At 37.8% G+C, this 27758-nt stretch overlaps 2 protein-coding genes across 3 annotated transcripts in view; one reads left to right on the top strand and one right to left on the bottom strand.

The window, feature by feature from the left end:
* Window positions 1–27758, bottom strand: part of GTF2F2 (general transcription factor IIF subunit 2) — a 169966-nt gene that overhangs the window by 69033 nt on the left and 73175 nt on the right. For both annotated transcript variants that reach the window (XM_021929602.2, XM_003913831.5), the window contains exon 5: window positions 10473–10554. In XM_021929602.2, the coding sequence (XP_021785294.1) occupies window positions 10473–10554 (82 nt within the window). The remainder of the gene's footprint in view (window positions 1–10472; window positions 10555–27758) is intronic.
* KCTD4 (potassium channel tetramerization domain containing 4) lies at window positions 23175–24874 on the top strand. The gene has a single exon (XM_003913833.5). The coding sequence runs from the start codon at window positions 23415–23417 to the stop codon at window positions 24192–24194; it is 780 nt and encodes a 259-aa protein (XP_003913882.1). The 5' UTR covers window positions 23175–23414; the 3' UTR covers window positions 24195–24874.

Raw genomic sequence — 27758 nt, 5'->3', positions numbered from 1 at the left:
AAGAAAAGAAAAGAAAAGGCATTTCAAGGGGAAAGAATGTGAGAACAAGGATGGACTTATGGCAGAGACAGTTGCCTTCTTTACTTGGTTTAGTTCTTCAGAAGGACTTCTTGTTCCCTGAACTTTAAATTTTTTTATTTTAAAAAAAAGAAAACAGGCCGGGCGCGGTGGCTCAAGCCTGTAATCCCAGCACTTTGGGAGGCCGAGACGGGCAGATCACGAGGTCAGGAGATCGAGACCATCCCGGCTAACCTGGTGAAACCCTGTCTCTACTAAAAAATACAAAAACCTAGCCAGGCGAGGTGGCGGGCGCCTGTAGTCCCAGCTACTCGGGAGGCTGAGGCAGGAGAATGGCGTAAACCCGGGAGGCGGAACTTGCAGTGAGCTAAGATCCAGCCACTGCACTCCAGGCTGGGCGACAGAGTGAGACTCTGTCTCAAAAAAAAAAAAAAAAAAAAAAAGAAAACAAAACAGCTGGCTGTGATGTCTCACGCCTGTAATCCCAACACTTTGGGAGGCTGAGTTGGGTGGATCACCTGAGGTCAGGAGTTCCAGACCAGCCTGGCCAATATGGCAAAACCCTATCTCTAAAAATACAAACATTAGCCAGGCATAGTGGCAGTCGCCTGTAATCCCAGCTACTCAGGAGGCTGAGGCAGGAGAATCACTTGAACCTGGGAGGTGGAGGTTGCAGTGAGCCAAGATCGTGCCACTGCACTCCAGCCTGGGCGACAAGAGCAAAACTCTATCTAAAAAAACAAACAAACAAACAAAAAAACTTGGCCAGCCACAATGGCTCATGCCAGTAATCCCCATACTTTGGGAAGTCAAGGCAAAACGATTGCTTGAGTTCAAGAGTTAGAGACCAGCCTGGGTAATATAGTGAGATCTTGTCTCTACAAAAAATTTTTAAAAAAGAAAAAAAATTAGGTGCGCACCTGTAGTCCCAGCTACTCAGGAGGCTGTGGTAAGAAGATTGCTTAAGCTAGCAGGTCGAGGCTGCAGTGAGCTGGGATTGTGCCACTGCACTCCAGCCTGGGTTACAGAGCAAGACCCTGTCTCAAAAAACAACAACAAAAACTTATAGTCCCACATTTAACAAATTACACATTTGGGTACCTCAGGAGAGCCAAAGTATTACTGCAAGAAAGGATGGTAAGACTATTTCCAAAGACAACTTGGGAAAATTTCAGGATTATCATCCTTTACACTTTCCAGAAAGATTCTGAACATTCAATGGGAGATTTTAAGTAAAACATCAATTTCTGATATAGACATACATCGATGGTAGTACATCAAGGAGTCCTTGAATACACAGAACAGAGTAGATGAGAAGACTACGAAGAGTGAGTTAACTCTTCCTTGGGTGCAAATGTGGAAAATGTCCAGGTCATTCTAAATTATCCCTTAGGAATTTTGTTTTGAAGAGAAACTTTTTTTTTTTTCTTTTTTAAAGGACAGGGTCTCATACTGCCCAGGTTGGAGTGCAGTGGCTATTCACAGGCATGGTCACAGTGCATTATGGCCTCAAACTCCTGGGCTCAAGCAACCCTCCTGCCTTACCCTCCCAGGTGGCTGGGACTACAAATGTAAGCCACTGTGTCTGGCTCTGAAAAGAAGATTATCATGGACTCTCTAACAAAATCTTCGGATTCTTTCCGTCAGCTCTAGTTTTCTTTTAGCTATATTTCTAACTCAAACTTGATTAAACTAATTTACCTACCTCAAGTCAGGGATTTAAAAAAGAATCCTTCTGGTATGTAAGTCTCTTCTATCATGAGAACTAAAACAAATGGGATAGCGGTGGGAATATCCCCAGTGCATTTCAGGACAGGATTTTCTTAGCCAGGTTTCTCTCAGGTTATTTTCAGGACAGCATTTCTTACCCAGGTTATTCTCATAAGACTAATTAGTTAACATTTCTTGAGTACATACTCACTGTGTCAGGCCCAGATAAAATGAATGCTTTTTTTTTTTTTTTTTGAGATGCAGTATCACTGTCGCCCAGGCTGGAGTGCAGTGGCGTGATCTCAGCTCACCACAACCTCCGCCTACAGGGTTCAAGCGATTCTCCTGCCTCAGCCTCCCGAGTAGCTGGGACTACATGCATGTGCCACCACACCTGGCTAATTTTTGTATTTTTTTTAGTAGAGACAGGGTTTTGTTATGTTGGCCAGGCTGGTCTCAAACTCATGGCCTCAAGTGATGCGCCTGCCTTAGCCTCCCAAAGTACTGGGATTACAGGAGTGAGCCACTGCACCTGGCCGAATGCTTCCTACCCCTAGGATGCTTTCTGGTAGAATGGGTTTTGCTGCAGGTATTATGAGTGCCTCCCTAGCATGCACTTCACCCCTGTCCTACTGAGTTGCAGCCATCTGCATTGGATGGGACTGACTTTCCTGCCTACACATTTCCACAGGTGGGCTCTAAGCAGTCCATGTAATACTATCTTCATTGACATTTTATTTATTTATCTTCATTGACAATTTATTGGCTTATTGGTTTAGGTACAGACTCAGAACTCATGCTGACCCACTGAAGGAAGTGAAGAGTGCTGTTTAATGGTTGATTAAAGATAAAGGTCATTTAACTTTGGGGAGCCCCATATGCATAAAGAGGCAGGAACAATAGGCAGCTATATTACTACTAGGGAAAAGTCAGCCTGAAGACAAGCAAGCTGGAGAAAGACTCGAGGAAATTAGAAACAGAGCTAGAGCACTGACAGCACTGTCAATTTCTAGGTAAAGGCATGGCTAAAGCACACAACAATACTGGATTTCATACTGAGTCAATACATTTCTTGTATTTTTAAACTAGTTTACACTGGGTTTTCTGATACTTGCAAATGGAAGCATACCAACTGATTCAAGAAAATTAACTATTAACCACAACATTCACTAAAAACTATCTTTAGAATTCTAACTTACTGCTATGACTTCAACTTTTATTAACGATTTTTAAAATGTTTTTCTTTAAAACCATTTTTAGTTTATTCATTTTTACCATTTAATAAATATATAAAAATTCACATGAAAAATTAACACAGCACTATCACATATCCAATTTTGTGGGGCTACTGGGAAGCACACAACAGTTAATACTCACCCAGAGTGTAAACAATAAAGAAAAAGAAAAAAACAAAAAAATTAAAAAAAATTCACCCAGAGTGGTTTGCTTTAATCTAGAATTTCTAGTATGAATTTTCTAACTGCCAGCACTTTCACTATTTGACTCTTATCTTTTATTTCTTGTTTTAGGTTAGTATTTTCGTGTACCTGAGCTACTTATATAGCGGGTGACCATATGTCCCAGTTCATCTGGAACTGCTGTCTCAGTGTACAGTGTAACCTGTACTACAGGTTAGTGCCTGCTTTCATTCTCAAAAGTATCCTGTTTTGAATGATAAATTATATGATCATCCTATTTATAATTATACTTCTTGGAACAGCAACGTTTCTGATTTGGGGATATTTGCATTAACTTAGCAGTTAATGGATAACTGTTAAACTTAGCAGTTAAATAGGATATACATCCTATTTATAATTATACTTCTTGGAACAGCAATGTTTCTGAATTGGGGATATTTGCATTAAACTTAGCATCCTTAACATCTGAAATCTGAAATGAGCACTTATCAAAGCATTTCCTCTGAACATTATATCAGTGCTCAAGTAGTTTTGGATTTTGAAATGATTTCAGCTTTTTGGACTTGGGATACTCAACCTGTATCCCATTCAATAGTTGAGCTAGTATTTGAACGTTTTATAATCATATGGGAACCTGTGTTCCTATAGAAGGGTTTTCCTAGGTTTTTGGAAAAAAATCCACAAACATTGGAATAAAAATAAAAACGTTTAAGACGAGTATTTTCAAATGAGTTAGTGACATAAACATACAGAAGTTAAAAAGTCATATAATTTTCTATTTCTATGATTTTCCTATAAGAAAATATGTTAGGATGATTGCCTTATATTTACGGCCCTTTATACTTAACAAAGTACAACTTGAATTATAAATAGAGTGGGCACATAAGCCACCATTCAAAGACCAGGGAAAGCTGAAGAGGCTGAAATAAAAGTTACACTTAAAATAATCCAAATTAAATCAGTTTAATATATCAGATATAACGTGATATTAAGTACATTTCTATTTACCAATTCAAAATAATTTTTCTCCTAATATTCAGATTAATCCAAACTAATGTCAGATAAAGAAAAAGTAAGATAAGTAGCAGAACACTTTTTTCTTCTCAATATGAAAAGTTAGGCTGTTACAATTTTAAGACTGGCAAACAAAATTATTAGGTTTTTATTTAGCCAGTTTTACATTTTGTTGGTGGCTAACTGGATTCTTGCAGGATTTTTTATTGTGCGAGGGGATCTGATGAAAGAAATAATTTCTTTCTTGGCCTGAATTTCATCGACTGAAGGGTTTACATATTTCTTGGGTTTAGTGTATGTATTTACTAGAATGTAAGTATGTATTTAATTGCCACCTTCATCTAAATGAATGACAGAATCTTACTAACTTACATTTGATGAATATGGTTATAATTCTCATAACATCTGGCTAATTTATCAGCCAAAATTTAATGGCAGAGAGCTATAAGAATTACTAAAATTAAATTCCCACTAAAATAAGACTAATCATTCTTAAAGATCATTATTTATAAATGTTAAATAAATTTTGTGATACATGTAGTCATTTGTTTCCAAGAATGTAGTTCAGCTGCTAGTTACTAAAATATAGTACAGTAAAAACTCACTGATTAAAGAAAAGCGATGCATTGACTTAAGAACAGGTCTTTTTTGAGACTTTCTCTTCTAGTCCTCCATAAATAGAAGATTCATTTCTTTATATCGTGAAAAACAGATTTACTGTTGATGAAATGTTTTATATTTATTTTGAAATCACTTTCTCCTCAAAGCAAGGGACATGTGCACATGTGTGCACAACAATATACATATATACAAAACTGAAAGTCCAGGTTTCAAGTAGGCCCAAACAAAAAAATTATTAATAAAGAAGCTGAATGCTCATGATTCCCGTATTTCTGTACCTACCTTTGCCATTTCTATTTCAATCCAATAAATACTTTTGGATATTTATACCAAAAAAAGGAAGGAAGGAAAGGAGACAGGGAGAATAAGAGGGAAAGAAGAAAGAAAAATAAAACTCATAGTCTCTGTTCTCATGAAGTTCATAATGTTGTAGAGGATACAATTATGAATTCCCAAAACATTAAAGTGGGGAACAGAAACTATAAGGAGGTTTTGCTGAGTGAGTGATGCTGGGTTGGTTTTCAAGGCTCAGAAAGATCTCGGTAGGAGGTAGATAAGAAATCCTAGGTAGAAGCTGGGGCCTTGTGGCTCATACCTGTAATCCCAGCACTCTGAGGGGCTGAGGTGGGCAGATCACAAGATAAGAAGATCAAGACCATCCTGGCTAACAATGGTGAAACCCCGTCTCTATTAAAAATACAAAAAATTAGCCAGGCGTGGTGGTGGGTGCCTGTAGTCCCAGCTACTCGGGAGGCTGAGGCAGGAGAATGGTGTGAACCCGTGAGGCAGAGCTTGCAGTGAGCCGAGATCTTGCCACTGCACTCCAGCCTGGACGACAGAGTGAGCCCCTGTCTCAACAACAAAAAAAGAAACTACAAAAATTAGCCAGGCATGCTGGAGGATGCCTGTAGTCCCAGTTACTTGGGAGGCTAAGGCAGGAGAATCGCTTGAACCTGGGAGGCAGAGGCTGGAGTGAGCGGAGATCGCTCCACTGCATTTCAGCCTGGGAAACAGAGCAAGACTCATCTCAAAAAAAAAAAAAAAAAAGAAAGAAAGAAAGAAAGAAATCCTAGGTAGAGATGCAGCATTTAAGCAGCAAAGGCATAAGATGGGAAAGTGCCAAGCATATCTGGGATAAGAAGTTATAGTGTGTTATAACTATATAATGTCTATGTAAAAGAGAATAGCTGAAAACGAAGACAAGACAAGAGCCAGATCATCAAAAAACTTGAATATGACTACAATCTATGCGGTTGGAAGGAGGCCCTGAAAAATTGTGAGCATGTTTATGGAAAATCTAGGTATAGAATATCTCAGACTTACCAATTCTGTTCTCAAACACTTCTACTTTAATGTTACCTACATCTGAAATCTGCCTGACCAGCCTGACCAACATGGAGAAACCCGTCTCTCCTAAAAATACAGAATTAGCCAGGCGTGGTGGCATATGCCTGTAATACCAGCTACTTGGGAGGTGAGGCAGGAGCATTGCTTGAACCTGGGAGGCGGAAGTTGAAGTGAGCCGAGATTGCACCATTGTACTCCAGCCTGGGCAACAAGAGCAAAACTCTGCTCTCAAAAAAAAATATATATATATATATATTTTTGAGCCTGGCCAGGTATGGTGGCTCACGCCTATAATCCCAGCACTTTGGGAGGCTGAGGTAGGAGGAGGATCACTTGAGCCTAGAGTTTGAGATCAGCCTGGGCAACATAGTGAGATCCTGTCTCTTAAAAAAAAAAAAAAATATATATATATATATATATATATATATAATTTCAAACTCTTGTTCAGTTTTTAAAAATAACAGAAAAAATTTTTTGAGCCTCACCTTAGTGATAATGTTGGGTAATTGTAAATAAAATAATTCATGACTTAAATTAGTTTGCTATTTTGCTAATTTGTTCCTTGGTATCGCTCTTACAATTTTATGTATTTTCTGCTTCGAGTCTTTTATGTAAACTGCCAAACGGGATTAAATTCTAATGGACACGGGGACTACAAAAACTTCCCTATCCCTCTCCTCTCATCAGTGTAAACTTCCCTTGCAATGCACAGGACAGCGGGAGTCAATCTGGGATATTCACAGCTAGGCCACAGGAGCCACCACCAACCAGAAGAATCTCCTATTCCACAACCAAAGAAGTCTGAAGTAAGTTCATTAAGTCCTAATGGCTCTACCTCCAGCTATCCTCAAAAGAGACTCTCATCTCCCTTCTGACTAGAACCACCTTGTTTAGTCATTCAGACATTTTGAACCTGGAAATTATATCTGCTTCAAGCTTATCTCCCTGCTTCTAATCTTTATACTATGGCCAGAATGATCTATTTAAAATACAAATCCCTTTAGATTCCACCCAGCTTAAAATTTTTCCATACCTCCTTAACAGTCATAGCACACACTGTCCAAATTTCTTACCACAGTATCTAAGACTCTTTAACATTTTAAACCTCATCTTGTGCCATTCATTCACTCACCAAATATTTATTGACTACCCACTATGAGGAATGAACTATTGTAGACAAGTTTGTGTATGTAAATGAGTGAACCAAATAGACATGCACAAAAAATAAAGTCACAAAAGAAAAAAACAAACTTTGTTTTCATGGGAACTTAAATTGCAGGAAGGAAAACGTGGCAATAAATATAAGTAAATTACATAGTTTAGTAGGACATGATGTGTGCTATGAAGAAAATACAAGTATAGAAAGAGGTAGGGTAGTCAAGGTAGGCCTCATGAAAAAGTGGCATTTTGAGAAGAGACGTGAAAGAGGTGAGGCGGCAAGCCATGCAGTTATCTGGAGAAAGGATGTTCCAGGAAGAAAAGAATGTCTGTGCAAAGGCTGCGGTGTGGATGTGTGCATGGAGTCCTCATGGATTGTTAGGAGACAGGTTGGTTGGAGCAGAATGAGTGAAAGGGAGGGAAGAAAAAGATGAGGATGGCGAGAAGGTATAGACAGTGGTAGGATCATCACATAGGACCCTGTAGACCATTATAAGTAAGGACTTAGATTTTACTCTGAGTAATACAGAAAGCACTGCAAGTGACATTTGAACAGAGGAATGGCATGATCTGACTTAGATTTTAAAAGAACTTCCCTGGCTACTGTGCTGAGAAGAGACTACAGTGGGGCAAGGGTGGAAGCAGGAACTCTGGTAGGAGGCTACTGCAGCAATCCAGGTGAGAAAAAATGGCAGTTCATGGGGTGATCAGACTATGGATGTGTAATATTTTGAAGAGACAGTCAACAAGATTCTTCTGACACACTGGATGTGGGATGTGAGAGGAGTCAAGAACTAAGACTAAACCAAGGTTTAACTAAAAACCAATGTTTTTGGACTGAAAAAATGAGAGGACAGAGTAGGTATTAACTGAGACAAGAAAAATGCTAGTAGAGCAGGTTTTGCCAGAAAGATCTGGAGTTCAGTTTTTTACATATTTGAAATGTCTGTCAGACATTCAACCCGGCTTTTGTACGTATGTTTGATGTTGAAGAAAGAGATCTGGGCTGGAGCTTCTGACATCCTCTCAAACAATTCCTCCATTCCAGGCTTACAGAACCACACACAGGTCCCTAAAGTCTTCCCCATGTCTTTGTGCATGTCTGTTTTTAATGTTCTTACCCAATCTCTTTCTCCACTTGGTCAAAAAAAGCTGTCTTCAAGACTTATGTCATCTATCATCTACTTCATGAAACTCACATGATCCTCCTGAACCACTTGTTTCTTTTTCTAAGTCACTTAAGTAAAGATTAAAATATAGTCATGCATGGCTTAACAATGGGGATATCTCATGAGAAATGCATTGTCAGGCAATTTCACTGTCGTGCAAGCATTATAGAGTGTACTTATACAAACCTAGACGGTATACCCTGCTACACATTCCTGTAATGAACACTGTAGGCAACTGTAACACAATTTTAAGTATTTGTGTATCTAAACACAGAAAAAGAACAGAAAAAATACAGTACTGTAATCTTATGAGACTACCAAATGTCCTTACATAGTGCATGACTATGTAACAGTTGATCTTTCAGCACACTTGAAAGGCTAAACAATTTTCACTTCTTTTTTGGTAGGAAACAAGCAGCCATTTTATAAACACAGCAGGTGACCTGCCTGATCTCATCATCAGAAATCTTTAGAACCCTTTAAAAAAAAATTAGGGCCACAGAAAAAGATCTCAGTAAGCAGCTTGGTAACCAGATTTTGCATTTTTCAATTTCAGTAGTTATATGAAGAGATAAATTTTCAAAAAGACTTCAAAAATTTATTACTATACAATAAATTTTATAAGCTAAAAACAATGAAAGAAACATCTTCTGCCTGTTTTCCAAAGCTATTTTCTGTTATAAATATTTTTCATTTTGATTGTCATTCTTTTATTTGCCCCAAGGAGGCATATAAATTAGAGGAATTATTTGACAAGAGAACAAGTCTATGTCATTCTCAGGAGATAGAGTCTAATCTAATTGACAAAAGAGGGAAATTTTTAAAGATGATGCAAAATTTCGAGATGATCCAGCTCACCTGGCCTCTTACATAGATGAAAATGCTGATATCTAAGAGGCCACTACCACTGCTTCAGCAGTGTCTTCTCCAGTATCGATTCAGTGTACCTACAATCTGTGACAATGTAAGGTCCACGAAGGCAGAGATTTTTGTTTGCTTTGTTTCCTGCTATTTCTCTCACTCCTAAGAAAGCACTTGGCAGATAGTAAGTACTGAATGAATGAACAAAAAAGTGTAATTCTAAATCACATGCGGCTAAAACACATTAAAAATAAACTATGAAACAGGTATAATATATTTCCTCAGGGCTTAAAAAATTGCTGACTCTTTGAATGTCATAAAATTTGGGGTATCAAGAATTTGCAATTAGCATCTTTAAATACTAACTACAAAATGTTAACCACATAAAAAATGTCAGGGGCAGGGGAAGATCCTGAAACAAACTCTCTAACAAAGTGTATATGTTTATAAAAATTTCTCTATAGATCAAGACAACAGGATGATATTCTGGCAACTACACTTGCTTTATACAGTACAACCTTTTTTTTTTTTTTTTTTTTTGAGACAAGGTCTCACTGGGTCACCCAGGCTGGAGTGCAATGGCATGATCTCAGCTCACTGCAGCCTTGACTTCCAGGCCCAAGCAATCCTCACACCCCAGCCATGCCCGGCTAATTTTTCTATCTTTTCGTAGAGATAGGATATCACCATATTGCCCAGGTTGGTCTCAAATTCCTGGGCTTGAACGATCCACCTACCTCAGCCTCCCAAAGTGCTGGGATTACAGGCATGTGCCACCATGCCCGGCCCAGTTACAGTATTTTGGATACATATTTATTATGGAAAAATTACAGCCCTGGAAAATAAAAGAGTACAACGATCTTATTACATGTCTTTAAAGAATCAAAATGTATAAAGACAACTAGAAAATGTAGTTTTAAAACTTTGATTCCAGGATGTATTAACAAAGTAGCTTAAAATACCTCAAATAAACAGCCCAGATACTGAAATTTCTTTAGTGCCAAAGAAACTTACTTGCTTTTAAAACCAAACAGCTTTTGAAGCAAACGCTCAACAATAACCACAGTTTTAATGCAGTCAATAGGCGATATAACACACGTATCTCAATCCCCAAAGGGAAATACCAGGTATCATTCTGGAGATACAAAACACCAACCTTTTTAATCGCATGTAGTTTTCACTGGCAGCTGGTCGGCATTCAGCTCTTTGTACCACTATTCCTTCCAATGACAGCTTATCTTGAATGGGAAAAAAAAAAAGTATTCAGAGATAACACTTATCATTTTCAAGACTGTATTTTAACACACTAAATACAGTAATATGACAATCAAATATAATAACAAAAATTAAGAAAAAATAGTTAAGTTTTAGGAATCTCACTGGTCAGAATAGAGAGAAACCTTTTTCTTGGCTTTGTAACAAACTGGGCTCCTGTCAGATTTGTTTATTAGGCTGCTGCAGCTCTTTGCCAGCAACAGCTTTTATACACTTAGCTCCTTCTAAATAAGGTGGCTTAAAAGGGCATAAAATCAAATTAAAGAGTATAAAGGCTATCGTCTTTGACAAAGTAACTTCTGAAAACACAGCTAGTCTAAACCACTAAATCAAAGACCGTGTGTGTGCTTGTGTGTGTATGTGCACGAATAAAATTCTCGAGTACTTTGTGACTAGAACAGTCAGCCCAGAAAATACTGTGGCACTGGGCAAGTCTACTGTCTGGGTTATACTGTGTACCAGTTCAGCCTGCCAGCTGCTCTGACTTCTGTTTTCCTGCAGAATTATAAATCTGGGCATGTCAAAACAGAATCTTTAACTGCTATGAATATCTGTCCAAACAGAAAGGCAATTTCCCCTATCCTTAGTAATTCTTACAGTGACCCTGACATAAAACCTAGGAGAAATCAGAAAAAGAAAGGCTAGCATCTATTGTGTGCCTACTGGCCACCAAGCATTGTGGTGTGGTCACTTGACAGACCTTACCTTATTATATAATACACATATAAACGTCTCATAATGGTACCAGCTTTATGATACTCTGGAAATGTATGACTGTGGTTAGAAACATTTAAGGTTCAGTCATATTTCCACAAATTCACCTGGGTTTTAAGAAGAGACTCAGGAAATTCCCTGGCTCATGAGTAGTGCATTTATGATTCATCTTTTCAGAGAGAATTACTTCATTCCACTAACATTAGCAAAATGTCTGCTATGCAAAAGGCCCCATCTAGGCATTGAGGAATCAAGATGATTAAGATACAGTACTGTTTTCAAGAAGCATACAGTTCACTGGGGGAGACAGATAAACTGATCAAAATGTAGAATGTGTATAGAACCATGCCTACATGATTTACACTAAAAAATATTTTTCTAGTGATCTTTGAATGTCTCCAAAATCTAGGGGATGCTGTACAAACTAAGTACGAGCACACTGTATATAATCAATGTATCCAGGGTCCCTTAATGCAACATATGCAACGAATCTCAAGAAGATGCAGAAAGAGCAATGATGAGAAGCATGATTGCCTTATACCAAAATATGGCAGGAAGAAAATAGTTTAAAAGCCATAATTGTTTTATACTAAAGTTTAAATTCTACAAATAATTTCCTCGCATTAATGTCTTTAATAAAATTAAGATTTGAATTTTCTTAAAGCAAAAAGGTTATATTCAAGTTTGGCTCTTACTGAAGCTGAAAGTTCTATCAAGAAAAATTCTTTAGTCGTCACAACAATAGCAAGATTTGGGAAAATCTGATATATCAAATGTCTTAAATGCATGAGTAAAGTCCAGTAAAGGAAGACAATTAATCCTTTAAAAAAATAAATCTAGGCAGGCCGTGGTGGCTCACAGCTGTAATCCCAGCACTTTGGGAGGCCCAGGCAGGCGGATCACAAGGTCAGGAGATCAAGACCATCTTGGCCAACACGGTGAAACCCTGTCTCTACTAAAATATAAAAAATTAGCCAGGCATGGTGGCATGCATCTGTGGTCCCAGCTACTCAGAAGGCTGAGGCAAGGGAATCACTTGAACCCGGGAGGCAAAGGTTGCAGTGAGCCAAGATAGCACCACCGCACTCCAGCCTGGCAACAGAGCAAGACTCCGTCTCAAAAAACTAAATAATAAATAAAATAAAATAAAAAAATAAATCTAGACTACTATCTCTGCAAATAATTTAGTCACATATCCATATGTTCATTAATGTTGCAACTAAAAGAGCTACTGATATGGTCTGGCTCTGTGTCCCCAGCCAAATCTCATCTTGAATTATAATCCCCATATGTCGAGGGAAGTGACTGGATCATGCGCAGTTTCCCCTATGCTGTTCTGGTGATAATGAGTGATTTCTCACTGGCAGCTTTTTCCTGCGCTCTCACTTCTCCCTCCTGCCACCTTGGTGCCTGCTTCCCCTTTGCTTTCCACCATGGATGTAAGTTTCCTGAGGCCTCCTCAGGTATGCAGAACCATGAGTCAATTAAATCTCTTTCTTTATAAACTACCCAGTCTCAGGCATTTCTTTATAGCAGTGTGAAAATGGACTAATATAGCTACCTTTTAATAAGTGAATGCTCCCCACTTATTTAGCAGAACCTACTCCAGGTGGACAGGCTGAATTTAATTTTCAGTTAAAGGTTTGTGCTATCAACCTTCTCCATATGACAGCTCAAGGGTAGACATCAGGTCCACAGCAACTGCCCATTTCAACTTGGCCACCACTCTCCTCACTATTCTTCAGTCAAAGTCACTCACATAGAGCAGTAACATTTACTTCCTCAAATCATAATTTTCTGTGTATCGTATTTCCTTTTCAAACCTAAAATAGCTTTCAAATGCTACTCAAAGTGAACAGAAAAGTCTTCATCAGCAATGAATTTTCCCATCCACTGGATGTTCCTAAGTAACCTGACATCTCTGTTCACTTCCTTTCTCTTCTTCTCTTCTTAAATTTTTAAAAGGCCAATTAACTCCTGATGCAGCCCCCTAGGCATGATTTGCCTGCTCTCTTTTTAAAGCCTCATAGGAACACATTCTCATATTCTTTCCACTAAACCACACGTCTCGTCTTTTTCAAAATACCGCTTAAGATTTCAAAGGAAAGGTATTAAATTTTATTTTAAAAGTACTTAAAAGCACCCACTTGCACATTACTGCTGTTAATTATAGATCTATTCATTAATACAGAAACTTTTACTTAAAACTAGTTGACCCAGTTTAAAAGACCATAAATACTTGAAAAATAATTCATTTTATTCTCACACATTTCTTAACTATTTACTGAGTGCCTACTATGTAAAAGACAATGCAAGAGCACATTGGGAATAACAAATGAAACACGGTTCCTACCCTCAAGGAGCGTAGACTTTCTTAAACGTTCTGTGACATGTATTAGTTAAAAAGTACAGATGTGAATAGCTTGATTTAGCCATTCCACACATACACATATATCAAAACATCATGCTATATACCATAAATATACACAAATTTTGTCAATTAAAAAATTAAAAAAACTAAATTTAAATGTTTTTAAAAGGAAAAATGTACAGACCCCCAAAAAACTTCTGTTTGTAAGTTTTAACTGCTGATATCTACCATATTAGAAACTAAAATTAAGAAATTTCTAGAGAATGAAAGGGAAAAAATAAAAAAAGCTGTTAGCATTATTATAAAAATGATCTTGACATCATTGATCCCTTGAAAGGTTCTCGGGGATACCTCTGCCCAGTGGTTCCCAGACCACGTTTCAAGAGCTGCTGGTCTCACAGGATAAGACAGGTATATAAATCACCTTAATACACCAGAAGCACTTTTGATACACCTCTACTTAACTCACCTCTAGATGAACAAAGGCTCTCAATTCCCTGCTATTAAATATAGTGACAGATGTCCACAGCTCACTATACACTAGTGGGTAATAGGTTAATCTCCAGTACTCCCACACACTTCTGTTCAAACTATGCTAGAACTGGTTTATATTAGTTTTAATAATTATGTAATCTGATTATATGTTACAGAAGCCCATTAAATTATGAGTATGGGGGGAGTTTGGGGGGCGTTTCTATGAAAACTATGTAGAATATTTTGGTAAGATGATATAAAGGTCAGTTGTAGCACAATACTGTCAAATTAGGTACAGGTGAGACAACTAGAGACTGGAAGGCAAGCACAGAAGTCTACGAAGAGTCTGCATTTAGACAGTTTCACAGTGTTTGAGTTCTTGCTCCCTTTCAAAGAAACCAAAATGGAAAATCTAAACTAAATTATGGGGCTGGGTGCGGTGGCTCACGCCTGTAATCCCAGAACTTTGGGAAGCAGAGGAGGGCAGATCACTTGAGGCCAGGAGTTTGAGACCAGCCCCGGCAACACGAGGAAACCCTGTTTCTACTAAAAATACCACCCCTCCCCCCAAAAAAAAGAAAAAGAAAAAGAAAAGCTGGGCATGATGGTACATGCCTGTAGTCTTAGCTATTTGGGAGGCTAAGGCATGAGAGTTGTTTGAACCCGGTAGGTAGACGTTGCAATGAGCTGAGATCACACCACCGCACTCCAGCCTGGGCAACAGAGTGAGACTGAAAAACTAAATGATAGATTTAATTTCTGAAAAACAAAGCAGATGGTCAGTCAGTATCCTATATTCAAAGCAAAGGCCTTGTTTTACATATATGTCAGCAACTAAATGTACATTTATTTAATTTATTTTCTGAGATGATGTCTCACTCTGTCACCCAGGCTGGAGTGCAGTGGTGCATTCTTGCCTCACTGAAACCTCTGCCTCCCAGATTCAAGCAATTCTCATGCCTCAGTCACCTGAGGTGCTAGGATTACAGGCGTGCGCCACCATGCCCAGCTAATTTTTGTATTTTTAGTACAGCCGGGGTTTCACCGTGGTGACCAGGCAGGTCTTGAACCCCTGACCTCACGTGATCTGCCCACCTCAGCCTCCCAAAGTGCTGGGATTACAGGCGTGAGCCACCATGCCCAGCCAACTAAACATACATTTATAAGTTTTAAGATAAAATGTTTAAGGGAGACAGGAACTGCATATTGATATCATTTTTATGATTTCCCATCTTTTAATGTAACTGACCAATTACTGGTTATTCTACATATGCTGTAGGATTCTTCTGTCAAGTCGAATAGGTTAAAGGTCATAAAACAGAAACATACAAGAGTACTGGGATTAAACACACACGCACGCACGCGTGCACACACACACGCTCAGATTATGTATAGCTAGAGATCAAAAAGTTTTGTTTTTTTTTTCTTTTGAGACGGAGTCTCGCTCTGTCACCCAGGCTGGAGTGCAGTGGTGTGATCTTGGCTCACCGCGACCTCTACCTCCTGGGTTCAAGCGATTCTCCTGCCTCTGCCTCCTGAGTAGCTCGGATTACAGGTACGCACCACTGTGCCAGCCTAATTTTTGTATTTTTAGTGGAGATGGGGTTTTGCCATGTTGGCCAGGCTGATCTTGAACTCCTGACCTCAGGCGATCCACCCACCTCGGCCTCCCAAAGTGCTAGGATTACAGGTGTGAGCCACTGCGCCAGGCCAAGAAGAGTTTTGAAGAAAAAGCAATGACTGTGCTGGACCTTGAAAAATGGGTAGGATTTAGACTGGGGTGGGTGTGGGTAAGAAGGAAGAGCACTGACGGTGGTGGGAATAGCCTCTATGTGTGCCTGTGCTTGCTCACTCTTGTGCTTGAAATGTTCAACAAAGGGGCTCATACCACAAATTACTAGAAGGACATGGTCTTGCCAGCACTCTGCAGAGAAGCCACACAAACTCATCCTACCAAAGGCTTTGGAATGCCTCAATTAATATCTCCTCCTTGGCCATTTGCTCTTCTTTGGATTCTGGGAAATAGTATGGGATTCTTTCTAAATTCTCCCCTGCACTCCTTTTTTGGCTACATCGGTTTGTTGACTGCTTTCTACTACTTGCAACCGAAGAAATCTTATTGAGTATGAACACATATCTTTGATGACAGTAATTTATTTACGTATATCCCACCACCTAAAATCAGAAAAAACTCGAGAGAAAATTTTAAAGGTTATGTATATAAAGCACATCCTATAAAAAGAAGTGAAGGCTTCTAGTTATGATTCTGTCACTAAACAGCACTGTTACTTTGGAGAAGTTATTTTACATCTCTGGGCCTCAGCATCTATAATAATGACATTACTAGAATGTCTGAGATCTCTTCTAGGTCTCTTTCACTAAATAAAAATGCTAGCCTTCCTCTCCAACTGGGGATGTTTTATTATTTCATTAGTGTTCATCTTGTTTGCTCTAGTACTTTCCAAAAGACGTAGATATAACTAAATTTTGTTTGAGTAGAAAGAGAACAATCACAAAATGTTAAGAAGCTGCCCAAGGCTTGAAAACATTTAAACTTGTGCTCTATGCTGGATTGTCTTACCCTGTATCTGAACTTGGATATACTCTATGTCAAAGAACTGAGGAGAAATGACACTGGCACTTTTTTTTTTTTTTTTTTTAAGTTAAGGGCATCCCTAGTTTAAACAAGTTAAAGTAATAAGCAAGTAGCAACACTGCTTATTTGCATTGGCATGTAAGTAATGAAATTAGGTATGTTATGAAGTCTTAGGCATCAGGAAGTTACACTCATTCATTTCCACAAGACCTTCTGGATCCAGCTGAATGTGGAGGCATTTAAGAGGACTTCCAGCTCCTGTAAAAACCCAGACCAGAAGACTACCGATCAGCATTTCAGGCTGATCCTCCAGACCGTGAAGTTACTCTCCTGACACGTAATTACATCACATCTGTGTCGACACTCTCTGGGAAAAGACTGAAGAAATAATCTTTTCAAGAAGCATGTACATTTAAAAGGTAAACCATTTTTAATATTCCTAGTAGTCTCCTTTCTTCTCATTTAAAATATGTTCCTAGAACTTTTTTGCCTGTGGTTCTCAGGTGACGTCTACTAATAAAAGGTACTAGCATCTTAACAAACCAGTGAGGCAAACTTTCTATCCCTGTATTATTAAAAAGCTGGTCTTTATTCAAACTTGTAAAGTGATATTCTGATCTCTATTTGATCTTCAGGAATTCTGCTGTGCACGGTGGCTCACGTCTATAATCCCAACACTTTGGGAGGCTGAGGCAGGAGGACAGCTTGAGCCCAGATTGGGCAACAAAGTGAGACCCAGTCTCCACACACACACACAAAAAAATCAAAAAGTTAGCCAGGTATGGTGGGGCATGCCTGTGGCCTCAGCTACATGGGAGGCTAAGGCAGGAGGATCACCTGAGCCCAGGGGGTTGAGGCTGCAGTACACTCCACCCTGGGTGACAGAGCAAGACCCTGTATCAAAAAGTAAAATTTAATTTTATAAAAGTTATAAAATAATTTGTCTAGATAATTTTAACATCAAGCAGCCACAATGTTTTGTCTTCCCTCTCTCTCCACTCTATCTCCCTGCAAAATTCTTTCCCTCCTCCCTGTCTGTTAATTTTACTTTCTTGTGATACGGAGGGAAGAGCTCATAGAGCTGCTCAGATACTTCATCAACTATAAGATGCTATCATTTGTAATATCAACCATTATTTTACGTGCCACCAAGACAAAATACTGCCACTAAATTTTGACAAGCTAACGATACTAAGATGTACCTCAGTTATAGAAATGGTAAATACAAAAAAAATGTGTGATATGATAGCGTTCTCCATCCCTAATTTACAACTCCTCCCTACTCTGTAAGAAACCACATTTGCTCCCTTGAGCCATCATCTCCCTTGAGCCATCACATCCTGTTCTCCTGTTCAGGTCCTCTCCTCTCTCCTCCACACCACCTCATCACAGAAGACACGAGGGGATGTTAAGTGATGAGAAAAACAGAAGGAACAGTGGCAGGCACTAGCATATGGAAACAGAGACCCTCTTTAGTCACTTACTTCCTAACTGTAGTACCTTTACAAGAGTTTTCAAAGTTATGCCCCTCATTTTGAGATTGTAGGTAATGGTTATTAGCTTAAAATATCTTCTTCCCGAAGAGAAAGTAAAATTGCATTTTGCCAAATAGCACTATAAAAATGAGTTCTGTACAATATTATAATTTTAATGTTCATTTGATGGCTTATGTAAGTGCTATGCTCATCTGCTTACAATAGAATTTTCCAGTAAAGAATAATGCACAGGTTATATTTAAAAAAAAAAAACAACTTCGTTTTAAAAAACTTAAGGTATGACTTCTGCTTACAAAATTATAAAACACAGGTTTCCCTGAAATATTCATTTTCCAAAGTACATGTAAAACATGAATTAATATAATTTATAAATTGTCAAGATTACCTCTGTAGTGAAAATCAAAGAAATGTGGAATGGAATTTCACCTGAACTTCTGAGGTAGCGTGTTGTCTTTATTTGCGCTCCTTTTGACACATAGTGCCTTATTTTTTTCTATACCCCTCAAATGAGGCTAAAACATTTGCCAATGTAGGCAATTTTCCTGGGCTTCCTTGAAGACACAGTTCAACACTGCAAAATATTTACAGCTGCATTCTTTGGACTGCAATGACATGTTCACATGACTTTCTGGCCAGAGGTTACGTCCTATTAGTCCTAGGAAGGTTCAAGGACTCTACACAGTTTGTGAGATGCTGTAGTCAATCAGTTACATAAAGTGGCTGCCATAGTACTTTTGTTAGTATAATACCAGTACTAGACAACATTTAGAGCAGATAAATTTTATATTTCGAAATAGAACTAAAATTTGGACATTCAAAAATAATTACATTAATATGGGGAAGTCCTTGATTCTCAAAATACATCAATCATTAGACAGTATAATTTTTATTTTTAACACACAAAAGAAACCAACATAAAACATTCATACCTCGAGCGTTTCTTATATTCAATGCTATTGACAAGAGGAGATGAAGCAAGTACATGTTAAAAAAAAAAAGAAACTCAGCTTGTGAAAGGCAGAGAAAGGTCAAAACACAGATCAATAAACAAACAAACAAAAAATGTGGGCAAGTCCAAGGCAGAGATAGTGTCAGGTTTAAGTAAAAAATTGACACCAGTTTCTCTAGCTTTTACTTTCTAAGGTAATGGGAAAGAAATCCTTTTAAAAGACAAGCAGAGAGGCATGCAGCTGACAACAACCAAGATCTGATAGAAGGGGAGAATGTGGAGACAGAAGCTCCCTGTTCTTCTCAAAGGCAGCTTCTAAGACCATCCCTTTTCCTTGAAGAGTGTTTGAATTTTATAGAGGAGTGACCTGTGAAGTCTAGGAGAATTATTGTACTTTCTGTATCTTCCAATCGGGAGAGAGAACCTCCTGGTAAGGTTCCACTTCCTTCCACGGCATGGGAATATCTCTGGCATAAAAATGGAGCAAATGTATATATTACAATGATGTCCTGCATCCATCACGGGATGACAAAGACTTCATTTCCCAAAAGGAATTGGTAGAAAAGATGGGAATTCCTGCTGGAATGAGTTCTGCCTTATGCAGACGGTAGGACATAGCATTACCTCATAGGGGAAGGTTCTGCCAGAATTTAGTTAGGCATTGGACCCAATTAACTATAGGATATACTCATATTAAGGACCAGTTTAAATTCTCAAAGTTGGTTATGTATGATTAAAGATGTCTAAGACAGAGGTGATCTAACTCTAATAAAGAGTTAAGGTACGGAGTAGGAAACAGGACCCCAATCTTTCAAAATTTTATGTTTTTGCCTGCAAAGGCAGATAAAATCTTCAAATCTAGTGGCCAAGTGGATCCAGGTAAGCTACTCTGTGACATGTGTGGTTTAAACCCTTCTGCTGAAACCACTAAATTGAGCAGTTCCAGTTTGTATCTGCAATGAGGCAGAGAAACATAGTCCCATGATCCAGGGATGTCTCCCTTGGTACAGGTACTGAAACACCATTTTTATAGTTTTAGGGCTGTGGAGACCTTACTGATACTACCTCGGACAAGCAACACCCACTCCCCACCCTCTAGCAAGTAAATATAAATTTAGAATAGCCTAAAAAGAGATAATCTGGCTTTCTCCTAAGGGGCATGTGTACCACCACAGGCAGCAATGATCAATGAACTCCTACAATTTTCATGAATTGCGGTCATCTTGCTTTGCTGGAGGTAATATGGAGTAACAGGGATACAGTGGGGCCTACTGGGTGCCATTTTTATTTTTTATTTTTATTTTTTGAGACAGGGTCTTACTGTGTTGCCCAGACTGGAGTGCAGTGGTGCTATCTCGACTCACTGCAACCTACACCTCCCAGGCTCAGGCAAGTCTCCTGCCTCAGCCTCCCAAGTAGCTGGGACTACAGACATACACCAACACACCCCAGTTAATTTTTTTTTTTTTAAATTTTTGGTAGACAAGGGATTTCCCTATATTGGCCAGGCTGGTCTCAAACTCCTGGACTCAAGTGATCCACCCCCTCAGCCTCCCAAAGTGCTGGGATTACAGGCGTGAGCCAACATGCCCGGCCTACATTTTTCTTCCTTAAGTCTGCAAGTTGGGCCAAAGAGGACACCAAAGTCCTATGGATTTGTATCAGCCAGGCACTAAGACAAGGCCTCAGTTACACTGCTGTTGCCAAGCCATGGGTGGCAAAGAAATCACACGTCAACTTTGCAGAAGCCGAGAACACCAGAGTGAAGTCTAGAGTGAGAAAATCAATCAAGGAGAAGAGGCGCAAGATGGAATGGTTCAGGGTCTGTTCAGGCAAGCCTGCAGAAATGAGCACTCCTCAGGGGTTTTGAAAACCTGGCAGCAGAAACCAGAAGTGAGTGAGTTAGGAAGTGTAAGGTGGCCCTGGAGTGATGACTGAAGGTCAGCAGTCCCATTTCCAGCTGTCCTGCCTCACTCCTGCCCTCTCATCACCCCATGGAAGCCCATCCTCCAACAGGAACAGCACTGGGGCTTCCCATGAAGGCATCTATAGACAGGCCAAACAGGGTGTAAGGAAGCAGACCCAGCGTACATAGTATCTATCCACATCACTTTATTCAAACAAGCAAGAACATGCTAGCACAGTCTCCCATTACTATATTACAGTTATGTTGTACTAATTCTGGTACCCTATAAAGTTCAAAAAAAGAGGACTAAACCTATAAATGAAATTGTTATGCCTTTTTGATTCTGCTATTATATGATGCTACTCAAGTGCAGTGACTATTTGTAATGGTAAGACAAGAAAATAAACTTCCAAAGTTGTATCCCTTCTCCCTCAAAATCTATTCAGTATTTCTTAAAAACTTGTACTGACAGAAACGACTTAATCTAAAAAAGCAAAATCGAGACAAACATGAGATTGTCAGAATATAAGGGTAAGTCTTATAAAGTGCTGCAGGACTGAAAGGAAGTTTTAGTCAAAAAGTTGGCTTTGCTGTAAAGTCCTAGATAAAATACTAACAATTCTCTGGAATGCAATTTTATCTTTGGTGAAATGAGGAAGTTGAATTTCATAGTCTCTAAGCAAAAACACAGCTCTAAAAACATTATGCCTTAGTTCTCTAGTTCAATTTCAATGAACTTTTGATCTTAATAATGCATTAAAGTTAACTTCAAGATCACTGTGAGAATATAATTTTTTATATGTGAAAATCTAATATTGTTTAAAGAAAATAAGAAGTAAGCATTTTAGAAGAATCTCTTCCAATATTTCTATGTCAACGTACAGTTAATTAATTTTAAAATACTTCTAATGCAAGATAAATATAAACCAAAGTCTAACTTTTAACAGTGTGGCCCAGGGCAGTGGCTCATGCCTGTAATCCCAGCACTCAGGGAGGCTCAGATGGGCAGATCACCTGAATCCAGGAGTTTGAGACCAGTCTGGGCAACATGGTAAAAACTTGTCTCTACAAAAATAAAGATAAAAAATTGACACAAAAACAAAAAACAATGTAGATTCCCAGAATAATTTAGCAGATAGGCCAAATAATAGTGTACTGGGGACAATGTTTACATTCCTTACCACTGAGCCTTTAAATGCTAGAAGTGACAGTTCAGAACTCTAAATTGCTTTGGAAGGGAAGTTATAGGGGAAAGAGGAAAAAGATCTGGGAAGTGGAGGATGACATCATTCACACTGTTCCAGCTCCCAGGTTGAAAAACAAGGTTAGGCTTTGGTGGTTTCTTTTACCCACTGTGAAACAAACAAGAAACAAACTAACTTACCCATGACACTATTTTGTAGTAGGTATTCTGAATCTATATCTTTCTCCTATCTTCCTATATGGCATATATATGCATGCACATACACAGTTACAGTATTTTCTATAATTGCCCAAGTCTTTGTTCAGCACAAAAGCAGGTTCCGAGTGAAACAAGTTCATGAATTTTCCACAGAAAATCTTAACCAAAAAAAGTAAGAGATTACTGTAAAGCCTGTCTATTTGATTTTTTTACTTTTAGGGTAAATAAAATAAATAAATAAATAAATAAATTTCTTAACATCCTTTAACAAAGATCTCCAAATCAGAATCACATGCAAATCCAATTAAAATCAAGTACAGTGTCACAAGTAGCAGGTTAAGTATTCTTATTTGTGTCTCAAAAATGACTACACCACTGTGAAATGTGTGACTTTTTCCAGGAAAGAAAATTGTATACACCTAGAATTTTCACCTTATGTTTACTTTAAAAAGGTGACACTAAATCAATATACATTATTTTCCAAAAGATGACAATATTATTCAATATTAAGCCTGCCTGATTAAAAAATAACTCAGGCATTTAGAAATAGTTAAACATTCACATTTGGATGAAGAATTAAATATTTGCATCTGCTTAACTGACAAGAGGAAATTCAATTTATTCTAAGTACCTCTTATTACTTCAAAGGATAGACATGAAAATCCTTTCACAACAAATCCCTTCCCTGATACAGTTAAATGCAAATTCTCTTTTCCGTCTTACTCCAGAAAGCTCCTGCATACATAGGCTGATACGCCACCTACTGCAAAACCGAGCTGACAGCGCAGGCGATGCTGCCAGCGTTTCCATTCCATCACCAGGCTGGGGCTGAATAAAGGCGTGCTTGTGTGGTAGTGTTTCTTTTTAAAAAATCTCAAAGCCAAGAAGAACAAGCTGAAATAGCATCTTCAAAAAATGGAGCGTAAAATAAACAGAAGAGAAAAAGAAAAAGAGTACGAAGGGAAACACAACAGCCTGGAAGATACTGATCAAGGAAAGAACTGCAAATCTACACTGATGACCCTCAACGTTGGTGGATATTTATACATTACTCAAAAACAAACGCTGACCAAGTACCCAGACACTTTCCTTGAAGGTATAGTAAATGGAAAAATCCTCTGCCCGTTTGATGCTGATGGTCATTATTTCATAGACAGGGATGGGCTCCTCTTCAGGCATGTCCTAAACTTCCTACGAAATGGAGAACTTCTATTGCCCGAAGGGTTTCGAGAAAATCAACTTCTTGCACAAGAAGCAGAATTCTTTCAGCTCAAGGGACTGGCAGAGGAAGTGAAATCCAGGTGGGAGAAAGAACAGCTAACACCCAGAGAGACTACTTTCTTGGAAATAACAGATAATCACGATCGTTCACAAGGACTGAGAATCTTCTGTAATGCTCCTGATTTCATATCAAAAATAAAGTCTCGCATTGTTCTGGTGTCCAAAAGCAGGCTGGATGGATTTCCAGAGGAGTTTTCAATATCGTCAAATATCATCCAATTTAAATACTTCATAAAGTCTGAAAATGGCACTCGACTTGTACTAAAGGAAGACAACACCTTTGTCTGTACCTTGGAAACTCTTAAGTTTGAGGCTATCATGATGGCTTTAAAGTGTGGCTTTAGACTGCTGACCAGCCTGGATTGTTCCAAAGGGTCAATTGTTCACAGCGATGCACTTCATTTTATCAAGTAATTACCTGTGTCACGAACAAAGGCAACAAGCATGCAGCCAGCAAGCTTCGGAAAACCACAGCATCAAAGGCATCCCAAATAACATGCCCAGCTAGCTCTGTACTACAGAGCCCTGCTACTAATCAATTACTGTGAGCTAACGGTATGTAAATTCTATCGCTAAAGATGTCCTTCCTCTGGGGTGTTCCTGCTGATCAGACTCTTCCACCTAAGATGAAAACAGTAACCTTCTATATACTGTAAATAAAGACTGAATGCTTTTGCTATTTATTTGTCCTTAAGCTGTCTTTCAATCAGATTGTCTTGGGTATTTACACAAAAAACAAAGCATGTACATTATCTATCGTTCATTTCAGTAACTGGTAATAAAATATTTTAAGGGGCTATTAAGATTTGAAATCCTTTCTACTATGGCAAAAATCTACAGAGAAACTGAACTGGTAAAATTAACCACCTGGAGCAAAACAGATGTGCAGATCTAACTAAAACAGAGCTATAGTGAAGCAAAATGAGATTGTAAGAAGACATTAAAGCTATTGATTTGCCATAGCAGGCACCAAAAGCTCATATTCACAGTTCCTGTGTTTCATACTAGACTTATAGCTGAATTGGTATTTTGCTGAAAATTCCTAGAAAACTGCTTGATGACAATAAAAAGTAAATAAAAGCACTGCTACCTTCTTTGATTGTATTAATGATTATAATAAAAAGTTACACATCACTTTAAAAGCAAACAGTACCACTTGATGATTTTGCACAAAATTATGCATAGATGTAGTCAACCGGCAGGCTACAGTAACCCTGGCTGGTCCTGGAAGTGACAAAACCCAGCAAATTCAATTCTTTGCAGGCTGAGTTCCCACAAAGCATGGATAACTTGGTCTCAATAGAGTATGTGTTATTAGAATAATAAAGGAGTTGATTTTCAGAATCACCCTAAGTGTTCATTTTTCAAGCTCAAAAATATTAAATGAACATCACTAAACATTATTCTTATGAAAGAACTTTGTTTTCAATACCTTTTTGGATGCTAAATCTCAGACTCAATGAGTTAATATTACTTCATGCCAAACAAAAAGTTATTTTAAAAATTACGTTTTATGTATGGCCATTTCAATGAAGTAATCTACAAACTTAACTTTAAATGAGTGTATTTCCCCCCTGCAAAAGACAGCTAAATCATTTCATTTGTTCTTTAACTTCTAAGAACAAAATATACTTAAATTTGCTCCTTTAAAATTAAACCATTAAATCTGGTAACTAAATCTTAATTTTAATAAATCTCAAGAAGATGTCTGAAAATCTTGACTGAGGTTACATAAATTAGCATATATGCCAAAAGTTTGATTACTCATAAAAATTTAGAATAAGTAAAGCTAATATTCATTTCCAGAACTACAACTGACTTCTAGTTATAACGTCTAACGTAATGTAAAAGCTGGCTGTATATACTAAAAGAAACCTTTTAAAATCTATTCTACAAAAAAATTCCTTCAAAAATCACATTTAACAACCAAATTCCACATCAGCTACACAATGTTTTTATGTACACTAAGAAAAACAGATTTCTACTAAAACATTATCTTTTACATAGTTTAAAACAGCCTAATCAAGACTGAACAAACTATAAAAACAGGAAAAGAATTGTAAAATGTATTTGAATAGCCACTATAATTGAACTGTTTATACGCCTCTCCAACTTAAGAGTTGACTTTTCCTTGGCATTTGGACTTTGGTAATGAAAAAAAGGTAGTGATTGACTGTTAGAGCAAGATTTTCTCTAACAAGATTTCATTACAGATAATAAAAATAACCCTGACATATCTTTTTACAGGAGATATAGCTGAAGAGATCTCCTGAGAAGCATTACAAGTAAGGTTTTTCATCAAATCAAAAGAGGAAAATTTAACTATTTTAACAAAGTTATTATTGATAGAAACTATTAAAAATATCAGATTCATTTTTATGTAGCATCTTTTAGAACTTGTATCTGGACACATTTAATTCCTCCTCATACTTCTAATAAATCACAATGTTCTAAAACAATTTAGTAATCTAGAAGGAAAATCTGACTAGACTGACCACCCTTATAACTTTTTATAAATGTACCTTTTTAAATTCCAAATTACTTGTACTTGGATTTATATATTCAAGTGCCTAAATACTGTGCTCTAAGTATATAGAAAATATCTGTATTTTAATGTTAGTATTTTCTAAATATATTTAGAAATACTTTCCATTCAAGAAACTCAAGATATCATACAAAATGTCAATTATAAGTCAGAGTGAAGCTCTCAGAGTATTTCTGTTCCCAGTCACTTAAAAATTTATTTCTCAATTTTTTTCTCACAAATACTGTTCCAAAAAACAAATCACAAAGTGACTATCTTTCTCAAAAGAAAGGTAATAAAAAAGTAGGTTACTATAGTTGCCATGAGCCAAACATATATTCTCTTATATTTGGAATTACCCCATGCAGTGACTCTAGCACCATCCTTAAAATGTGAAAAGATCATGGCTTTTACTATACTTTCAAAATGTATATATGGTGGTATACACAACAAAGGAAACACAAGACTTTTCAAATAATTCAAGGAAGATGACTACCATGCCAGACTGAAGATGATGTTACTGAATCAGCTTATTCAGTTTGTCTTTTTTTTTTTTTTTTTTTAAGAAAATTACTTGTATTTCAATTAGCCACACATGGTGGCATACACTTGTAATCCCAGCTACTTGGGAGGCTGAGGCAAAAGGATTGCTTAAACTGAGAGGTGAGGTTGTGGTGAGCTGAGATCACACCACTGCAATCCAGCCTGGGTGACAGAGCGAGATTCCATCTCAAAAAACAAAAACAAAACAAACAAAAAAATCCACAAAACTTATACTTCAAACGCTACTTACTTTTAGGGTGATAATAAAAGCTAACATTTATTGAGCATTTTACTACATGCCAGATACCATGTTATGAACATACATTCTCTCAAACCTCAAACAATTCTAAGAAAGGTATTAATTATTCTTCCCTTTTTATTGATGAAGAAATGGAGACTTAGGGAGTTAAGGAATCTGCCCAAGATTACATAATTATAAAGAGATGGAACCAAGATTTGAAGCCCAGGTATACCTGTACCAGAGCCAACAGAAACCGTGTCTGATTTTGCAAGCCATTTATATCCCTAACACCTAGAACGTGGCAGAAAACAGGCATTCACAAGGTAGGTGTTGAATACAGAACACTAAAATATAGGTTTGCCTCACTTGATACAATCTTACAATGTAAGTATTCCTAAAACGTTGAGTGAAAAACTGAATTTTAGAAAAGTAATATTTTTAACATCATGTCATTTAAAAAACAGGTGAATCATATGTCTCTTGGCTGCATAAATGTCTTCTTTTGAGAAGTGTGTTCACATCCTTTGCCCCACTTTTTTATGGGGTTTTTTCTTGTAGATTTGTTTAAGTTCTTTGTAGATTCTGGATATTAGCCCTTTGTCAGAGGGATAGATTGCAAAAATTTTCTCCCATTCTCTAGGTTGCCTGTTCACTCTGATGGTAGTTTCTT

This window comes from Papio anubis, chromosome 15 (genome assembly GCF_008728515.1).
Source record: "Papio anubis isolate 15944 chromosome 15, Panubis1.0, whole genome shotgun sequence".
NCBI classification, from domain to species: Eukaryota; Metazoa; Chordata; class Mammalia; order Primates; family Cercopithecidae; genus Papio; species Papio anubis.
Note: the sequence above shows the minus strand (reverse complement) of the source record. Positions and strands in the feature narration are given on the sequence as shown.